Consider the following 19,824-nt stretch of genomic DNA (forward strand, 5'->3'; position numbering starts at 1 on the left):
ACCTTCCATCACCATGACTAATAGAGCCCTGTGGCCAACCACTTCAATCTAATGAACCACACTGGAGCCTCTCGGTTGTATTGGAATATAAATTGTCCAACTGCTCCAGAGGGGAGAGATATTTATTTCTCTTGAAACATGAACTATTCTGGATCTATGCTCTGGACCAGACAATCCCAATCTTCCATAGTCTTTTCTTCAAGATGTAGATCTGCAGCACACCTTTGAGCTGTTGGCCTTCAGACTGCAGACAGCACGGAGGCTGCTGTATGGCTGCGGTCACTGCTGGTTGGTTCCTGCTCCGCTGCTTCTCAGCTGGACAGCTTTTTTCTGCTGACTTGACTTACTCCTTTTTTTATAGCTCAGTGATTGAAGCCCAGCAGACCCTAAAGGTCACAAGGACCCTTGACCCCTGGCTAGGAATATAATGAAACCATGTTTTCCTCCTCTACATTAAGGCGCTGGCATCATTAACATGGACCATCTCACGAGAACATCAATGGAAACACTTGATGGCATCACTTACATCAGTTTCTCCACTGAGGGCCTCAATGGGGACATGGACATCCACCCTTTATTGCAAATCCCTAAACCCATACTTGTCACTTATATCCTTTGTGTATTACTTGTGATGTGTATGGGCTGTTGGTCTCTGGCTGTAAATATTGCACCTTGTATATAATATCTATAAACAGATAGCATAGTCTGATAATGACTTAGTTTTCTATTGGTTTAAAATGAGCTTGTCAACTTTCTACTTGTGAAACAATCTGGTCGTACACGTCATCTCTCAAGTGTAGTCTCACATCTCAAGTTGTTAATGAGACTGTAAACAACAAGCAGCATGTGTTGGCCTGATGCCTGCTGGCTGCACCCAAACTGGACTGATTGGCAATTTAAAGTACTTTAGTTATTTATGGGAAATAAAAAATCTTCTGCAGTTATTCCCTCCAACATGATGCGGATAACGTTATCTTGTATCTTGTCTTGGGCCCAGTGCACATTTATAACCATTTGCGTTTATTATAAGTCAATTCAAGCTTGACATTTATTAAAGGATACAATGGTTAATACTGCAACACATATTCTGTCCATTTGCACTTTTTAAAGAGCAAAAATGAACAGCTAGCCCAGGCCTGTATGGAAACTAAAAATGATCTGGCATCAAAATACAGTTGGCTGAAAACGTTCTTAGCCATAGCCCGATGGTGGTTATCCATATTTCTAATTCAATATATTTTTGACATGTTCCCTGGTCTGAGTTTAATACTGTAAGCACTGTGCTCACATAGATGTGTCATGTGCAAATGTAAAGTAAAAAAAAGTTTGACAGTTTAAACTATCCGTTAGCTGGCAAACTTAATGTTAGCTTAGCTTTAACGCTAGATGTAACTGACACCAGCTGGCACAAATTAGGTCAACAAGGTCTAAAAAACACACAAAGGAGAACATAATAAATAAACAAACATGGCCACCCACTGTTGCTCCATGTTGCATCTGGATAAAGTCTGAGTGGTAAATCACTCTCAATGTTTTCTGAAGTCGGTTATAATCAACCAGCAGGTGGCGCTTGAGAACAGCAGTACTGTAGTGGCGCCCTCAACCACCCTGCATCCATAACATACTGTATGTATGTATTTGACCTGTCCTTTGTGGGTCTTCTTGAGAGAAAAGACGGCACAGGAGATAACCTTTCTGCAAGGCTTTTATTAAAACATAAACAATAATACATTGTGTTAAAAAACATTTACAAAGTATTGTTGACATTATCAGGGAATTATTTCAGGGAATAAAAAGAGACGCCATCTAATGCTGGAATATGACAAGGACATTACAATAAAAGAGCGTAAATATACTATGAAGAAGTTGATTAGACAGACCACCTGTATGAGGAGAAGAGAGGGGAATACCATCATGCAACCTTCAATGAGTCCGCTATAAAGTCACTCTGAACTACCTCACACCGTCTACTAAACCTAACATGAATGCTAGGGACGTTTTTCTTGACACGTCCCGTCAGAAACAGAGGGACAGGTGAATTTGGATTCCGGTAACCATAGTGAGCCATAAAACATGTGTCAAGTCAACCAGACTTTGCTCTCACGCCACCAGGGCTTGCGAGGTTTCACTTTCAAAATAAAAGCACTAGTCTTATCACGTATCCCAATTCAGCATAACTTTGTTAGTGTGTGTCTTATTTTGAAACATTTACCCCGAAATGGTGGTGTCAAACAGGCCACTTTGACTACTCCCCCGCCGGAGAAACTGCTATCGTTGACTTAACGAAAGAAACTTCACAGTCGCTCGACAAGTTTGCTTTCGGGAGTATCGGACAGAACGTTACTCCTGTCTGTGTTATGTAACGGTCCGCTTTTATCTGCCGACGTGACCAGGTGATACAGCTAGTTTGGGCCTGTCCAGTTAACGTTGGGCTAGTTATCGTTAACGTTACACCAAACCTTGCAATGCATATGCTAGCGTCAAACGGATCCATAATGGACTTGGACTCGGTGTTGGTGAAAATTAAAGCACACTACTGCGGGTGAGTACGCTATTTGACAATAAGGAAACAGTGACGTTAGCCGGCGTTAACGAGGAGAAGGGAAACACCTGTGGAGTATCTGCTGGTGTGGGGTCCTGAGATCAAGCTAGGTCAGTCAGACATGGTTACCTGACCAATGTCACACTCACCTGGGCACAGTCACAATAATAAGAATTCAAGTAATGCCACCAGTTTACTACAAAAAAAGATATGATATAAGCATTGGTGGTAAAGTCTCTCGGTGTGTTATTTTAGGTTTTGTAGTAACGAGGATGCTGGTCTGGGCCCCAATGACTTATGTCATCAAAGAGTAACTGCACACTTTGATATGTGTTTGAAGCCATAAACGAAATAATATGACAGTACTTTGATAAAATGCATCAATGCTGGCGTTATATCAACAATAACTAACAAAGGTATGTATATAACCTTGCAGTGCCAAGTGTGAGATAGTGGACCGGTGAGGATTAATCTACGTCCTGACATACCAGCATGTGAACGCCCTCTAGTCACCTTGTTGGTGAACGGTAGTTGCCAGATGTAGCATCAACGTTAGTGTGTTGCTGAGACAGAGAAGGATCTAGAACAAAGTTAAGTAGAAATGCAAGTATCCCTTCTATTTGATATTTAAAGAACTGTGACCAAGATATGGAGTGAGTGGTTGTACACATTAAGTCATCAGTGTTCTCCGGTGGACAAGTAATGGAGACCCAGTTTCCCAATGATGCATTCCTGTACTGCCATTGCGTGTTAGAAATGAGATACGGATATATCTGTGCCACGCTGATATGGGGCTCATGGGACCACACCTATAGTCATGTTACTCAATAAATGAATTCAATGTTGAATCAAATATATGATCTATTACTCCCTGAAGATCAACTCATTTACCAATCTTTTCAGAACTGGTTAGTTGACATTGTCATGCCACTAAGTGCATGAATGGATGGTGTTGTGGAATACCTTCTGGATCCATGCTGGCCTTGTCACTGCCATCTAATGATTCAGAGATCAGAAAAGGTTCAACAATGAAAAGCCCCCTTGTTCATTTATTCAGTAATCAAGTTAGCATGCTTAAAGGACCTCATAACTCCAAATTACATTGTGGGGACTTGTGCTCCGCTCTTTGACACTTAGGTTTTCTTATACTTTTATAATTGGCAGAAAGACGTTTCAAAGCACAGAGCAGCCTCTGGTTCTGTAAAGGGAAGCAGAAGCTGAAGTGTCTTAAAGCTGCATTCTATCTACTGTCCACCAGGGGGCGACTCCTCTGGTTGTATAGAAGTCTATGAGAAAATGACTACTTCTCTCTTGATTTATTACCTCAGTAAACATTGTAAACATGAGTTTATGGTCTCAATCTCTCGTTTCAAGTCTTCTTCAATACAGCATGATGTTCATTTAGTACATTCTGGTCCAATTAGAGTCAAACAGACCATAAAGCAGGGGATGCTTTAGGGTTGACAGGTCTCTACCACGGCGTTGTGAGGTCTGGGTCCGTGGTTTTGTCTTAGGTCTTTAACCCTTTTACAGTGTGCTTTTAGTTCATGAAAGTTATTTGTAACATTTTGGTCGCCTAAAAATGTCTTATTCAGCTTTCTGTTGTACTTAGTTCAACCCTCTATTCACTTCTGGTTCCAAAGAAACAAGATAGCGACGGCCGAAATCCAGATCTCCAGGCTTCTAAACAGTAGAGCGGGCGCCACATATACTAAGGCTGAGTCCTTACTGTAGCGGCCCGGGTTCTAACCCGTGGCCCTTGGCTGCATGTGGTGCCCCCTCTGTCTCCCTCTTTCCTGTCTTCAACTGTACCTGCATAAAGGCACAACAACAAAAATCAATAATGGGTGACATCATGGTGACCAATACGGCGGTTCAATCCCTGGGTTCTCCAGTCCATGTCAAAGTACCCTTGGGCAAGACACTTAAACCCAATTTGCTCCTGATGTGCAGGTGGCATGGTAGCCTCTGTGATTAGAGTATGAATGGGTGTGAATGATGACATGTAGTGTTAAAGAGCTTTGAGTGGTCAGAAGAAAGGCACTACACAAGTACAGTCCATTTATTCAGATTGATGAACACTAGGCAGTAAGAGGCCAATGGTCACATGACCGACACACATCATTAACTGTTGTTGTTTCCTTTATTGTTGACATGTTGCTGCTTCTCAGGTTGCAGTTTACTGAACTTACTCAGAACTCTGAATTGGGTAAGAAGTATTACCCAGCTCTGAGCTGGGTAATACCCTCAGATGTATTTGGGGGGGGGGGGGTATGCACGGGCTGAGGGGCAATGTGGCCACACTAAACTCTAATCCAGTCAGTTTTTATATAATCTTCAATGATGTGGTATGCTGAATTTGCATTCAAGTCCTTTTGACCTGTTTGTCACAGGTTGCTGTGCAGACAGTGCAGTTCCTGGTCACTATATGAAAAGTTCTGCTGTCAATGTTTTTTAAGTGTTTTGTGTTTGGGAAGAAGGGCTGATACAATACAACAACCAGTACTTTTTCAGTCTTACTGAATGTACAGTATACTCTGTATATATAGCTTTTAACAAAATGAGCCAAACCTCTCAAATGTCAACTGTCTAAATACAAGGAGCCTTACAAGAACTTTATAAATGTAATAAAATCCATTTTGATTGAAATCAGAAAGAATCTGATCAAAGAATAAGTGAACAAGATTATGAAGGGGACCAGACATTCATTGCTGCAGTTTTGATACTTTGTGCTACAGACACATTTCAGTGGTCACTGGAAGGAAACATGGAATTGAGATTTAATACCCAGCCTTATTGAGAAAAGAGGACTTATGACTGAGACTAGACGTTGCTATCACACACACACACACACACACACACACACACACACACACACATATTTTTTACATGTAGCAGATTGGTTCAAACTGATTTTCACATGTATTCATTTCTCCACTCTTCCATAAATTCCATGTGTTTCATAGGACAGAGTAAAAGAGCTCAGTATGTTTCCACTAACAGCGAACAGAACAATGGAGAGACATTGTAACAGCTGCTGACCAAACACTGGCCAAAGTAAAGATAAGAGTAGTAAACAGGCTACGGAAGACTTGAGTGTTTCCACAACACAACGTTCTTGGAGAATCTTTCTCCTGACCACATTCTGCCATGATGACTCACACACAGACTCACAAGGTGAAACAGCCACATGTCGCGGATGGTAACAAGAGATTGCCAAGAGCCCATTATTCTAAAGGTAATGTGTTTAGTTGTTGTGTACCATTGGAAGTAAAGCTCACTATCAATCCCTACAGTGTGTTGTCTGGAAATCTGACTTGCTATGAACCCTGGGGTCGACCTTAACTGTATACTGTTGTATAGACACTTTAGCTTTAGGTGCCTGTCTGTTGTCATCAGTCTATGAGGTCCAGCATGCTAAACACAGCTTGCCATCCACGGCTGCATTCATTTCATGTCTTCGGCCCAAATTCTGTCGGTCAATTACCTCCATTCTGTTCAATGGAGTTTCCCAAAATACGGTTAAAAGTGAAAACTGTAATGTGTTGTACTGTAGTATTTGGAAACCAGTAATACACAATGCATGTTGCCATCATACCATACCACCACACAGTGACCATTGTACAGTGTTTGAGCTACAGGTGATTAGAGGGAACAAAGATCAACATGGTGATTAGGTGGCTTTATGTTCTTGAACATGGCCGATCCCTCAGTGTGCTGAGCACTCTGGAGTCTCAAGAGCAAACAGTGCAAGGGTCAGCCATACTGCCTCTAGTCCCACTCAGAGATTTCTCCTCATGCATTGGGCTTCAATAGGTTTGGTTTTCAAAAAACGTAATATGTCTACAAGGAGGACAGAGGAAACATGCAGTAGGAGACACTTGTAGCACATCATACATGTTTTTAATTATATTATAATGTTCACTAAGGTTTAGTCAAGAAGTTCTGGAAGATGGGTACCTGATAACATGTCACGGTAAATATATGGTATCATTAACCATACTCATACAGACCATGCAGATCACATCAGAGTCAACCCAACCAGGGCTGACTCTGATGTGATTGGACTACAAGACAAATGTTGGATTCATGTGATTTATATATTGCCCAATCTCTATATAGGCGGAACTTTGTTGAGCATGTGTGTGTGTGTGTGTGTGTGTGTGTGTGTGACATCGTTCCACATTGACTTGTGTGGGTTTTGACTGTGTGGAGCAATGCCTGCTGGGAAGCAAGCTATCTTTGCTCCACCTTGTCAGAGTCCAACTAACACTCGCCATAAAGTGCCACACACACACACACCCCCAGTCCCTGTAGCTCCTGCACATGTTTCAGGTGCTGATATTTGTTGACAGTACAGTGCACACACGTATCTGGCTCTGTGTTTGGCCCAGTCTGCATTCAAAACCCTGATTTTCAGAAGCTGCATGAATAAATACTGCAGGTATGAATAAATATATTCAGCCAGCAGCTGAGCAGTGAGGGTTGCTGTTGAAACTAAACATGTACACCCTTATTTAAAAAAGTCATCCACTGATTACAAGGTTACAAGTTTATTCATGGCCATTGCCATTGTACAAAAGGGTTCCAGTTTGTAGTCCCATTTTGCTACATAAATACATATATATATATATATATTTTTTTTTTCTTTTTATGATGGAGGGTGGAGGATGAGTTGATGATTGAGAAGAAGAAGCTGCTCTGAAGTCTGTTGGTTTGGCAGCTGATACTTCTGTTTGTCTCTCCAGACAGCAACAGGTTGTGTCTGGTGGGTTTAGTCTTTTAATATCCTTTAGCTCTTTGCAGGCACCTCTCATCACTAATATCACTGATGCTCAGTAGATGGTACCAGTGATGTTCTGGGCGGTTTGAATCCCCTGTAGAGCCTCCTGTCCTGTCCCGTACACATCCCATGTCAGTTTGTAATGTTTCCAGTCAGGATGCTTTCTATTGCTCCTCTGTAAAAGTTACCAAGAACTTGTGTCGGGAATTTTGCCTTTTTAAGTTTGCTTAAGAAATAGTCGTTTAGGATGGAGATGTGTGAGGACCATGTCAGGTTGTCTGTGATGCTGATCCCCAGAAGCTTAAAGCTACTAACTTGCTCCACCTCATCCATTGATGTAGACAGGGATGTCTGTCTTCGCCTCCTTTTTTCTAAATCAACCATCAGCTCCTTGGTTCTACTGACGTTGAGCAGCAGGTTGTTCTCTGAGCTCCACTCTGAAGGCTGTTGATTGATTCTTTTTTGGGGGGGGGGGGGCTTTGTAGCTGCCAGGAATATCCTCTGGTGGAGAAGTGGACACGCTGGTGGAATTCAGGTTAAACAGAGATTTGTTTGATGAAAATCACCAGCTATGATACAAATACCATCATTTCTTTTGGTCATGTGTCTGCTGATGACCTCATACAATTCCTGAAGTACATTTTTTTGAATTTGCATCGGGAGGAATGTAAACAGCAGCAATAAAAACACTTTGACTACGTTTGAGCAACAATCACCACCGGTGTAAACACACAGCTCGCCTCCCCTCTTCTTACCGCAGTCTCGCCTTCTGTCTGTTGCCTGTCAAGTGCAATAGCTTGATGCGGGGTGTTATGATGAAGCCAGGTTTCTGTAAAGATGTCCGAGTCTTCTCTCATCCATTTATTTAGCAGCAGCTGGACATCAGCGAGGAGCAGGCTGGACAGTGGAACAGCTTCAGGTCCTAGCGGTTTAGCTCTCTTCCTGGTCAGTCACACAGCTTTCAGTGGCGTTTGGTTTGGCGTCGATCATTTCAAGATCTGCTGCACAAACTCTTTTTTCCGGTATTGATGAGTGTGTTTTGGTCATAAAACTGTGCCGCAGTTGCCATGGTATTTAGGGCCAGTAACGAAGTTCATCCACTTTGTGCTTTCTGTTTCATTTCAGCATTAAAAACCAGTTGATAAACAAATGATTTATGGCCATTAAGTCTCAACCAACGTGTGTCCCAACTGTCTAGTTTACAGCTTCAGTATTGAAATGTGTGCAATGTGTGCAGTCCAGTGGAACAGAGTCAGAGTGTCTTGAGCTTCTGTACTGTGACCTCATTCATAGTGAAAAATGATATCTGGAAGACAAAGGAGAGATATTCTGTATAAAATAGATATTAAAGAGGGAATTATGACCTGTTTAACTTCACACACCCCAACACTTGCTCTAAGCAACGTTCAACATAAGATTAAATCTAATAATGCAATGATTATTTAATCAAATCAAATATTTGAATAAGAATACAATCACTTGTTTCCTAATCATTTGAATTGTGTTTTTATGCAAATAATCACTATGGATGACAATAACATAGAAAATCAATATGTGGCAGTCAATGCTGATACTGTGGCAGGTCGCCACAAATACATCAATCTATGAGAAATACTGAATTTAGCAGATCTTTTTCTTGTGTCACACAAAATGGCAAGAACTTATGTCATTTTAGGCCACTTGAAAAATAGAGTTGCGACTTTTGAAATGGGTCAAACCTTTTTTTATTTATTATTATTTTTTTTTTCTGAATAGTTTTTATCCAGATGGTCACAAGGGGCTCTGAGGATGTGGGTATTACTTTCATAGCAGAAGTAACGATAGTTAAAGACATTTTGGGGTATATATCTTTTATAAACAGATGATAGCTTTATGACTTAAATGTAAATGATAACGCAGTACATTAGAGGCACAAACTGCTGCTAACATGCTTGATCCTACACTCCCCATAATGCCCCTTGATACCAGCTTTCATTAGATGCTCCTTGCCTGGAAGATGTTTTACACATCCAGGCTTTCTGTGTAGTCTAGAAACAAAACTACTACTATTCTACTAAATATTCTTAGCCATGGAATGTGGATCTTGTGTTACTCATGAGTTTTCACCGCTGTCCACTGTCTTCCTCCGCTAGTTCCAATGTCAAGAATAGACCTTCATGTTCGTTAAACATGTGAGTAGTACCTCTTATGGCTAGTAAGATGTAGTAAGATGCTCTATTCTGAATGTGCCAGTTAACATTGGTGCAAGCTGGTAAACAGCTGAGGCTGACCTGAACCAACACATGCAACAGACAGGTCAGTGAGTCATTAACTCTACAAACCCAGCCAACATCTCCTCTCTGTTTGCACGTCCATTTGCACATCCAAGCACTGTGAGTTTCTTGCCAGATGAGATAAGTGTGCTTTGAATTCAATAGTAGTGAGTGGTCTCCTCCTCTCTCTTGGGACCCCCCCGTGGGATCGCTTGATCTCTGCTCTTCCACAAAGTGACTCTTGACATTTTCTGTGTGTGTGCATCAGGGACATGTTGATGGCAGACTTGGCAGCCACAGTAACCTTCGTGGAGTTGCGCGAGGAGGTGAGGACGATGTGCAGCGTTGCCAAGCAGCAGCCCATCACACTCAAGTGGATCGATGATGAAGGTGGGTGTGCCTCACGGCAGGGTGTCCGCTAGAAATAATTGGTGCTGGTCCGTATGCGTTGACTCTTAAGCTTCTGGGATTTTTTTTTTGGAAATGTATCTTTAAGATGTTTTTTAAACTACAATGTGTTATACAAGGAGCAAAGCCCTTTAAGTATTAACTTCGTGTGAGAGAGAGACCATATAGACCGTATGCATACATTTGGGAGTTAACAGACTATCACATTCTCTTCATTTCCTCTCATGAGTAAAACAAATAGAAGTATTTTATATCAGATTATATGTTATAAGTAGATTGCAATTATCAGAACAATAGGAACATTGCATATGGTTGAGGGTTAGGCTCCCTTATGTCGCCCAAAGGTGTACTGCAAATGTTAAATACTAGACTATGTAGGAAATTCTGCTAATTTATTTGACCCTAATAAAATCTCCCGCGACCCACCTGTGGGTCCCGACCCAGTGTTTGGGAATGACTGCTTTAGGTTATATGTTGGTGAATAAATGCTACAGCTCCTCAACCTTTGACTGGCTTGCCAAGACACAAGGACCTTTCTTCCGGAATGAATAATAGAATCAGATGCTTCTCTGCACAGTTATATATATATATATATATATGTGTGTGTGTGTGTGTGTGTGTGTGTGTGTGTGTGTGTGTGTGTGTGTGTGTGTGTGTGTGTGTGTGTGTGTGTGTGTGTGTGTGTGTGTGTGTGTGTGTGTGTGTGTGTGTGTGTGTGTGTGTAGGGGACCCTTGTACCATCTCGTCTCAGATGGAGCTGGAGGAGGCATTTCGTATTTACAATCGAACCAAGAGGTCTGGTCTACTGCTGCACGGTGAGTTAGCTCCTACTTTTAACTACATTGTATAATCATTAATGCAACTTAACCTTTCGCCACAATGGGAAACTTGAGGAGACTTAAAACACGACAATAAGGCACATAACCTGCTAAATTATTTACCATTTTTCCATTTATTCATGGAAATTAATACAATTAATACAAATTCTGGGTGTTCATCATCTGGATTGCATGTGGTTGAGGGTTAGGGATTAAATTTAGTTTATTGTTCTCACAGAAAACATCAGATTGAAATCTCCTTTAATTTTCTGTCTTCTGCAGTCTTTCCCAGTATCCCGGAGCGGCCCGGCATGCCCTGCCCTGGAGAAGACAGTGAGTAAACCCTCTATCCGCCTCGGGGACTCCCAATGGCACTGTTAAACTAGGTCAAGTGCCCCTGTACCTGGCTGTGGTGTAAGTACAAGGTGGAGGCGGGTGAGGGCTCTCTAGAAGACTCATTTCTCTCAAATAGCCTGAGTCAGCCATGATTCAGAGTGAACAGTGGTCACAGAGTTACAGTTAGATCATGCAATTTTGCAGCTAGAGGTGGATTCCAGCCAAGAGAAGTCGGTGAAATTAAGAGTTTACGATTTTCCAGCTGGTGAAACGGAGGGTGAGCACTGCAGAGACACAATTTCTCTTTTGTGCTTCAGCGTTTTAACCCCCAGGCTAGGGGACTAAGGTGGAAATACTAATCTTAACAGATGCTTTTGTTTGGTAATCATCTGGTCCTTCTAGCTTGTACCATTTGTCCACCCCAGCACACTGGACAAGAGGCTAGCAGCATGCGGAGCAGGCCACCAGTCCATCACAGGGCTAATACATATATAGCTTCTTTCTAAAGAAGCCTAAAGATTGCTCTTTAACTTTAACAATGCTGTGTAAATGTGACACCGTAGCTGCTGCTGCTCTGCGTCTCTTTCATGTACTCCCTGTCTATTTGCTGTGACAGCAGGTTTCAGCACCCCGTGAGAGGGCCTGTGTGTGTCTGATGGGACGGGAGCCCTGTGTGTTTGTGCTGAGGCAGACTCCTGGTTCACTGTGTGAAGAGCAGAGTGTCATGCTGTAGGTAGGCGATGAAGGTCTCGCTGTCTCAAACACACACCGAGCTGGTGTCCATGTGTCGTGTTGTGGCTGATGTGTGCTGTACTCTAACAGTAATAACTGGGGCTTCCTGCTGTGTTTTCTCGTTTGCTTGGTGTTGCTGAACATGAGGAGGGAAGGATAGTGCTGTTTTTTTAGAGAGGAGGAGAGAGGAAGAAAGAATGAGATTGAGTGGAGGAGGGAGAGGCACTGTGTCTGTTTTCCAAGGCTGACTGTACTGGTATCTTCTGATTAACTATGCAGTAGATGGTTTGTCGTTTTTAAAAAGAGGGTCACTTTAAGAAGAAAAAGACTATCTACCTAATTGTCAACAGGCCTTTTCTATAAAAGAGCAAATTTGTGCCTAACTGAAGATTCCTGACCATTTTACTGCCATTTATTGCCATCAAATTATGTGATCTTGAATAGGTAAACCAGCTAGAAGACATATACAGTATGTTGAAAACACACATGTTAAATACTTTCTAAGTGATATCAAAAAAACGCATTTAAGAGAAGTTAAGAGACTATCTTATTCTTTTCATTTCCTCTCATCAGTAAAACAAACAGAATGTAAACTAGCCTTTTATATTAGATCATAGACTGTATGTAAGAAGTGGACGTAGTCACCGTGACGTCACACATTGGTTTGTGGACTGCTTTTTTGAAGCCTTTAGTTCTGGTTTTTGGCTTTCACCATCTTGGTTTTTGGCTGTCACCATCTTGGTTGTTTACACTTAAAAGTGACATGAAAGGGTGGAGCTTTGTACAAATGCTGAATAAGACCAACTAACTTTCATGAAGTGAAAAAACACTGTGAAAGGGTTGAAGTTCTAAGATGGAAACACCCACCGCCGTAGCAACCTGCACAAGGTAGCCCCGCCCTAAAGCATGCTCTGCTTTATGGTCTATTTGACTCAAAGGATACATCCACACTGTTTTGAAACGGGCTTTTAAAACCAAAACAATCTCTGTCCACACGGCGATCCAGCACCGTTTTAAAAATGATTTCCGTCCAGTTTAACACACCTGAAAACAAATATCTCATGAATATTCATGTACACTGGGCATGCGGGTGCTGGTGTAAACAGGAAGTAGATTGGTTGCTTTGTTACAGAAAATACGACCGAGTATTGTAGTACTTTAATAATAAAAGGTTGGGCTTGATACTTAAGATCTTCCTCTATTATAAGAGTTATAAGTAGGCTACAATCATCAGAACAATACGAACATTCAGGCTCCCTGGTGTGGCTCAAAGGTGAACTGCAGATATAAAAGTTTAGCAAAAGACAATAGAAGAGAATTATGCAAATGTGATTTGTGACCGTAATACATCTTCTGCGACCCACCTGTGGGTCCTGACCCAGTGTTTGGGAATGACTGAAATATACTACAGTAACAGGATGGTGGTTTAAATAAAGGATGTTGCTGTTGAGTACTTGGACAGAAATTGTCATTTCACTGTTTCACTATTGGTATTCAGGATTAGTGAAAAGCATATTTTACATCATAAGAAAATAAAACCAAATCAAAGAACGTGCCCTCGTAGCCACACCTAACTGGGTGGGATTGGCAGCTGTGGGTTGTTACTGGAAATCGATTGACAATGCTCTGAAGTTTCATTAATATCAGATGTTGCTTGAAGGAGTTAATCACTCCTATGTCCACTATGTGGCGCTAGAGACCACACTTACATTATGTTGCTGTATATCAAGTGTGGACCACCCAATGCAAAGGTCCATTGGATGATGTTCGTCCTAGAAGGCTGTCTCCCTGTTGCCAGTATGTGGAGCTATAACTATGAGTCAATATGGACATGCAGATATCTGGACTCTTAACAAGCATGTTACATTTGGGGCAGATTGAACAATGTATGGTTGAGTTAGAACAGCTTTCTGTTTCATGGCGAAACATGCCTCGCCATGGCAACGCAGCTCTGTAATTTACCTTTGGGTGTTAAGACGTACCGTAGCACATTTGAGACGTATCCCATAAAACCTGTAGCAGGAGTTCAAAAGAGTTAGCATGCAGTAGAAACCATAGACTGTGTATAAGAAGTGGATATTGTCGTCATGACGTCACCCATTGGTTTGTGGACTGATGTTTTGAAGCCCCGAGTTCGGCATATCAGCCGTCGCCATCTTTGATTTAGGCCATCGCCATCTTTTCTTTGCAACCAGTGAACGGTAGTGACCATATTTAGGCTGCAAAGGAGTGACATAGGGAAGTATACGGCTCAGACAGTGGCAGCGACTACTCAACCACATTTAGCCCCGCCCTAAAGCATACTCTGCTTTATGGTCTGTTTGACTCTAAATGGACCATAATTTACTAAATGAACATCATGCTGTATTGAAGAAGACTTGAAACTAGAGATTGAGACCATAAACTCATGTTTACAATGTTTACTGAGGTAATAAATCAAGAGAGAAGTAGAGTCACTTTCTCATAGACTTCTATACAACCAGAGGAGTCGCCCCCTGGTGGACAGTAGAAAGCATTGGTTTCACTTTTTAGAGCAGAGGTTGGAGAAACGCAAACAAATTCAAAATGGTAGACTTCCTGTTGAGCTGAATTAATGAAATACGAGAGCAATGTGCACATTTCGTGAATATTGGATCAACTTTATACAGACTAAGGCTTGCCACGCATTAGAGGGCTCTACGGAGCCCGCAAAACGTGCATTGACCCAATCACTGTATATTCTTGCAAGGTTCTGATGCCTGCGCCAAGTTTCGTTGGTTGCCGAGGTTACCGAGGGCGTCAAAAATGGTTTGAAGGCTAAATGTAATTAGGTGGCGCTATAGAGTCGATGTGCCACGCAATATCAAATCAAAGATATGAACTACTTGAAAGTTATTTTTTGATTATCGGCATCAAACGTGTTAAGAAAGTTAAAAATGAACGCAACAAATCCATAATGGCCGACTTCCTGGAAAACACTTAATTTATAAAAAGAAATGACATATGGTCCCATGTGATTATGGTAAATTCATGTTACCAAAATAAAATACAGATTTTCTTTTGTATTGTTGTCAACTCTATGCTTTAAACTGACAGATGTCCTGAAATGTCTCATGAAAAGGTAGAGCTGACAACAATAGACAAGGCTCCCCTTAAAAGCAGCTTGCTTCTCGATTTTTTTTTTTCAGCCTTGAAGTGTGTGTGTGTGTGTGTGTGTGTGTGTATGTATGTGCACATGAAGAGTGAACAGACCCCCCTCTGTGTGGAGAGAGAGAACGATGGAGGGTGGGACGTATTCAAATCCAGGATGATGCGCTCAGCACAGGCTGCTCTGCCTTGCACCGGATTCTCCAGCAGAGCCCCTCCCCCTCCCCCCGGCACCCCTCCACCACCAAGCACCGCCCATCCACCCACAGCTCCACCCTCCTCTTCCCCCTCCCGCTGCCACCACGCTTTCCCAGCATCCCCCTCTCTTTCTCTCAGCTGTATGGCACCGCTGTCTCTCCGGGGAGGAGCCTACAGTGCTGCTGCATCACACAAGGCACAGAGGCGGGCGAGGGGACACAGTGTGAAAGTGAAAGACAGAGAGAGAGAGAGAGTAGCATTGTACTATGCAGATATCAGCTCTTAATAAACAAGGCAGCCACTGCATTTTCTTTTCCTTCGCCCTTCTATTTTTGTCTCAGCCTGCCACGCCAAAAAAACAGTGAGACGACTTCATCGAGGATAACAAGAAGACGGAAGAAACGGACAGAGAGACAATCAAACAGCCTTGAGAAAAGCAAGGCGACTCCATCAGCTGTGAGGAGCGATACAGAGAGAGAGAGAGAGAGAGAGAGGGGAAATAATTAAATAAAGGCCAGGGAGGAGAGAGGAGGGAGGGATCGTCAGAGAGAGGAAGAGGAGGGGATGTAGCAGTGTGTCTCCTTGCCGGCTTGCCACACACACACACACACACACACACACACACACACACACACACACACACACACACACACACACTTAGCCCGGATAATGTGCTGAAAGAGGTGGAGAGAAAGGAAGAAGGCAAACCGGTGAGCTATCTACTTCTGCATCCTTCCATCCATCCATCCATCTTTTCATCAATCTGTCTGTGTTTCCACGCCAAACCCAGAGACAATGGATTTGGACGAGTGTGTCCTGGCCTGGACTCATGTTTGTGCGTGTGGGAGAGATCTATATGATCAGAATGTTTGATTGATTCACATCGTGTCCCGCGCTGCAGGTATTGTGTGCATGCATCCTGCTAGCCGTGCTAGCATGGCTAGTGCCTGTTCCTGGCTGGCTTCCCTCACTGTATCGTAGCCCTGAAAAAGGCTGTCTGTTTGGCAGTCCGCTCAGAGGCTGCACCTGCTAACCAGTGAGACACCCTCTTGGTGTGCAGATCTGTGTGTAAAGCTTGCATTGTTGTGGCGGAGTATGATTTAAGCATAGTATCAGGCTGGTGCTGGTCTTAAATTCAGACGTATTGTATCGAGACAGTGTCCTCTGGTATACTGGCTATGATGCAGGTTGATTGCACATTAGAACACTGTTCCACTGTTTGTATTGGAATCCTTTCACCTAAATTGACTCTAATGGTCCAGTTGCTGTTTTCACAAGCTCATCCATCTTGACAAGAATGCATTTCTGTGAGAGACCTTTTCTATTTTTGGAAAGGTTTGTACTATGATAATAGTTTAATGAGTGGTAAATGTGACAAAATATTGGCGATAGTGGTTTTAATCCAAAAATGGCAATGTTAAGATTGACCTTCAAAAATCTCTTGATGCAAACTATATTGTAAATGTAGCTGACAAACACAAACATCTTTCCAGCTTTGTCAGTCAGGATATATATTTATATCTATACATGTATCTGTGTGTGGAGGGGTTCCATAGGAATGCTTACCTGCTAGCGGTGCTCATTGCTACAGAGGAGAAACACAAAGAGCAAGAAAAGGAAGTCTTGCACAGCTGTGTAGTGTTGTGATGGTTGGTACCACTGTATAATGCGGTCTGTGGTTCTGGAGGAGCTTGGTAAAATGTCTGGTGATGTCCTCAGGATTCTTTCAAACTGTGGGCATGAAGTTTGAAATACACTATGAAGTTGCATTATGGGAAATGTAGGGTTCAGTGTTTTTGGACCCATACTAGGGAGAAAGAGCTAGGATACTTTCAGCTCTGCTGCATCAATTTGAACTAGTCTTTTTTTATAATTCTTCCAACTTTATGGAAGTGGATTACTAAATTGCAATGGTTCTCACTAGTTTTCAGTTTGTATGATAGACTATACCACTATTAAAGCCACCATCTGTGTAGGGGACTGCAGCTTTCATTGGTCAGTGAGTGTTTTGCTGTAACTGTGGCTGAGTCTCTTAGGACGTTATAGTATTTAGAGGTATCAGGCATTAGTCTCAATATTCATCTGATAATCAGACTGAATGGCCATTTCTCATTTTATTCATTCAGCTTGACACTGGGCTCATGTTAGCTGATTTCTTTTAGGAAACTCAATTAGTTCCACATTTGTTATTGTAAAAACTTAATTTAAATATCAAAATGTTCAGCTTATTTCAACATGCTACAAGTATTAGTATTCATACCTTTTATACGTTCCAAAATCTTTTTTCACTCTTCATACATAATGTTAGCTTCAAAATGCAGGATAATGTGTGTTCTTTCATACAATGTAGCAAAGGAAACAAACAGACTTACACATTAAGGAACAGCCGCATTGACTCCCATGAAAACTGAAAACACAAATTTCTTTGTCCCAGGTTCTAACCTGCTCCCATCCTCACAGTTTTGACACTACGAACATAAATGTTTGTTGAAATATGTGGAATATTTCAACAAACATGTTTCATGCATCATGGGTATTATTTAACCCTTTAAGCCAGTAATCCAGTCTTCAACATCAAGCATTCACACCGCAATTTCTCCAGAAATCGCCTTCTCTACTTTTCTTTTGTTTTGCTGGAACCAATCAGTAACTGAAGGTGTATCAGTCCTGCCGACAACATTTTCAGTGGATATGGGAGCTGCAGCAGCGGTTGCTAGCAGCAGCTAGCTTAACGTGTTTCACATCGACTTCAGAAAAGTGCCTGTTTAAGAGTTGGTATTTCTACTCAAAACAACTCCTCCAGGCTTCTCGGCACGTGTTGTTGTTACCTTTTGAACAAATCAAAGATGTGTGTGGTCATTCAGGGGTTCAGGCTAATTGTGCCAAGCTGTAGGAAAAAAAGGTGATGAGATGATTAAAACACCAGGCTGAGTGCTCATCCTTCAAGGCTCTCCCCTGATTCATTGTCTAGGTGACACTGCGAGTTGCTCGTGGTAATGGCTCGGCCCCCTTTTCGCTCTGAAGGACTTTTTTTTGCCTAAAGTGACAAGGCATTTAAACATTCAGCCTCTCTGTCCTTGGCTTGCTCTTTGCAGCGCTGGCAGGTGAATACCGAGCTGGAGTATTACATCCCAGAGGCTGCATGTGGTTTGGGGGCATTAGGGGCTGTTTAGAGCTGTAGCGGCCGTGCTCTGTGCAATCTGAATCATCCTGTGTAATGATCCCCACGCTGCTCCCACCTATTTATGAGCCTGTGTGGGACTGTGGCTGTGTTTGTGACTGGTTTGGAGATACCTTCCTGTGTGTACGTTTTGCTGACTGGGCACTGACTTATTAATAGCACTCTATGGATAATGCTGGGTCGAACAGCTCAGTCTGCAATGCAGTCCATGATGATGCATCCGCTCCCATTTCCTCTTGTTAGTTGATGTGTATCACTGCATATCAGCAGTCGCAGCTCTCTTTTAGGTTTTCTTCTGTGGGGCGCATTGGGACTGCTCCAGTCAGCCCGGAAGTTGTTAGACTGGTTAACTGGAGACCACAGGACTCAATGGACTGCTGCCTGCAATGTCTGGCACAGCAAACCTCTCATGATACGTGTGCCAGCATCAGTCCCTAAACTAATGATGGAGCTGCATGTTTTCCTCTTGTTTGGTTATTGTATGGCCACGCTGCTCTAAGTACCTGCCCCATACCATGACACCCCACAAACCTCAGCCCCTGTCATACCAGCATGTACACATGAGTGTGAAAGAGTGGCCGGGAATACAAAGCATTCTCTCCAACTAGAGAGACAAGCAAGAGAGAGGGTTTCCATCCTGGACTCACTGATCACATCAGACAACCATAGTAATTGGTGATGGGGTGGTTACTTGTTTTAGGGCTTCAGTACTGTTAGTTCAAGACACCAAGGCACAGATACGTTTAAAACCTAACGCCAGCATACTCATTACTTCCAATAAGTCATAGCCGCTGATGTAATCCTCTGGTATGCCTCAACCCAGAGATATAATCTGATTGCTTCTGTCAGTGGTGTCCTTTACCTCTACCGCACCACAAAATATAGTGTTCACTAAAATCCATTTTTTCATTATACAGGATGCATTTTAGTCCCAGTGTTCTTATCTAAAACTGTTAGTACCATGTTTCATCTGAGGATTGGGTGAAATGGTAAAATTTTCCAACTAGCCACTGGTGGTGTAATGGACCCATATGTCAATATGTGATCCGTACGGATCCCCCTCAAGGTTCGGCACGCATGTTTACCCTGGATTATTACACAGTTTAAACATCATAGAGTGATATAAAGTTTTACCGATGATCGTTATCCGCCAATATTCAGTAAAATATGCGCTCAGGACATCTGCATTTATGCTTTTCTAGTCGCCGATCTCCGATAATGTTACATTGTAAGCAATCAATCTGTGTTGAAATGGACAGAAGGAGAGCTAGTAACATTAACAGCAAATTTACAGAGGCTCCATTCAGTTACATTATGATGCGTTCAGGCTCTGTTCAGGGAAAATGAGTACTGGGCGAAGTAATGATGATGTGTTCAAATGTAATATAGTTTTGATGAGGAACTTCGATAAATCCGTTCATTTGAAGAAGATGTCTTCACATCAATTT

General features: G+C 42.3%; 1 protein-coding gene across 3 annotated transcripts in view; it reads left to right on the forward strand.

Annotated features, from left to right (window-relative positions):
• Positions 1-2,233: 2,233 nt before the first annotated feature.
• prkcz (protein kinase C, zeta) overlaps positions 2,234-19,824 on the forward strand; it is a 128,160-nt gene continuing 110,569 nt past the window's right edge. For 2 of the 3 annotated variants that reach the window (XR_012955716.1, XM_076095560.1), the window contains exons 1-4: positions 2,234-2,542; positions 9,846-9,967; positions 10,711-10,800; positions 11,086-11,136. Coding sequence is in view for 2 of the 3 variants with exons in the window: in XM_076095560.1 (XP_075951675.1) it covers positions 2,466-2,542; positions 9,846-9,967; positions 10,711-10,800; positions 11,086-11,136 (340 nt within the window). In the remaining variant the exon portion in view is untranslated. The remainder of the gene's footprint in view (positions 2,543-9,845; positions 9,968-10,710; positions 10,801-11,085; positions 11,137-19,824) is intronic. The other variant, XM_076095559.1, reaches the window with a different exon arrangement.

Source organism: Anarhichas minor, unplaced genomic scaffold, assembly GCF_050575085.1.
Source record: "Anarhichas minor isolate MPS153535 unplaced genomic scaffold, ASM5057508v1 ptg000020l, whole genome shotgun sequence".
Classification (NCBI taxonomy): Eukaryota; Metazoa; Chordata; class Actinopteri; order Perciformes; family Anarhichadidae; genus Anarhichas; species Anarhichas minor.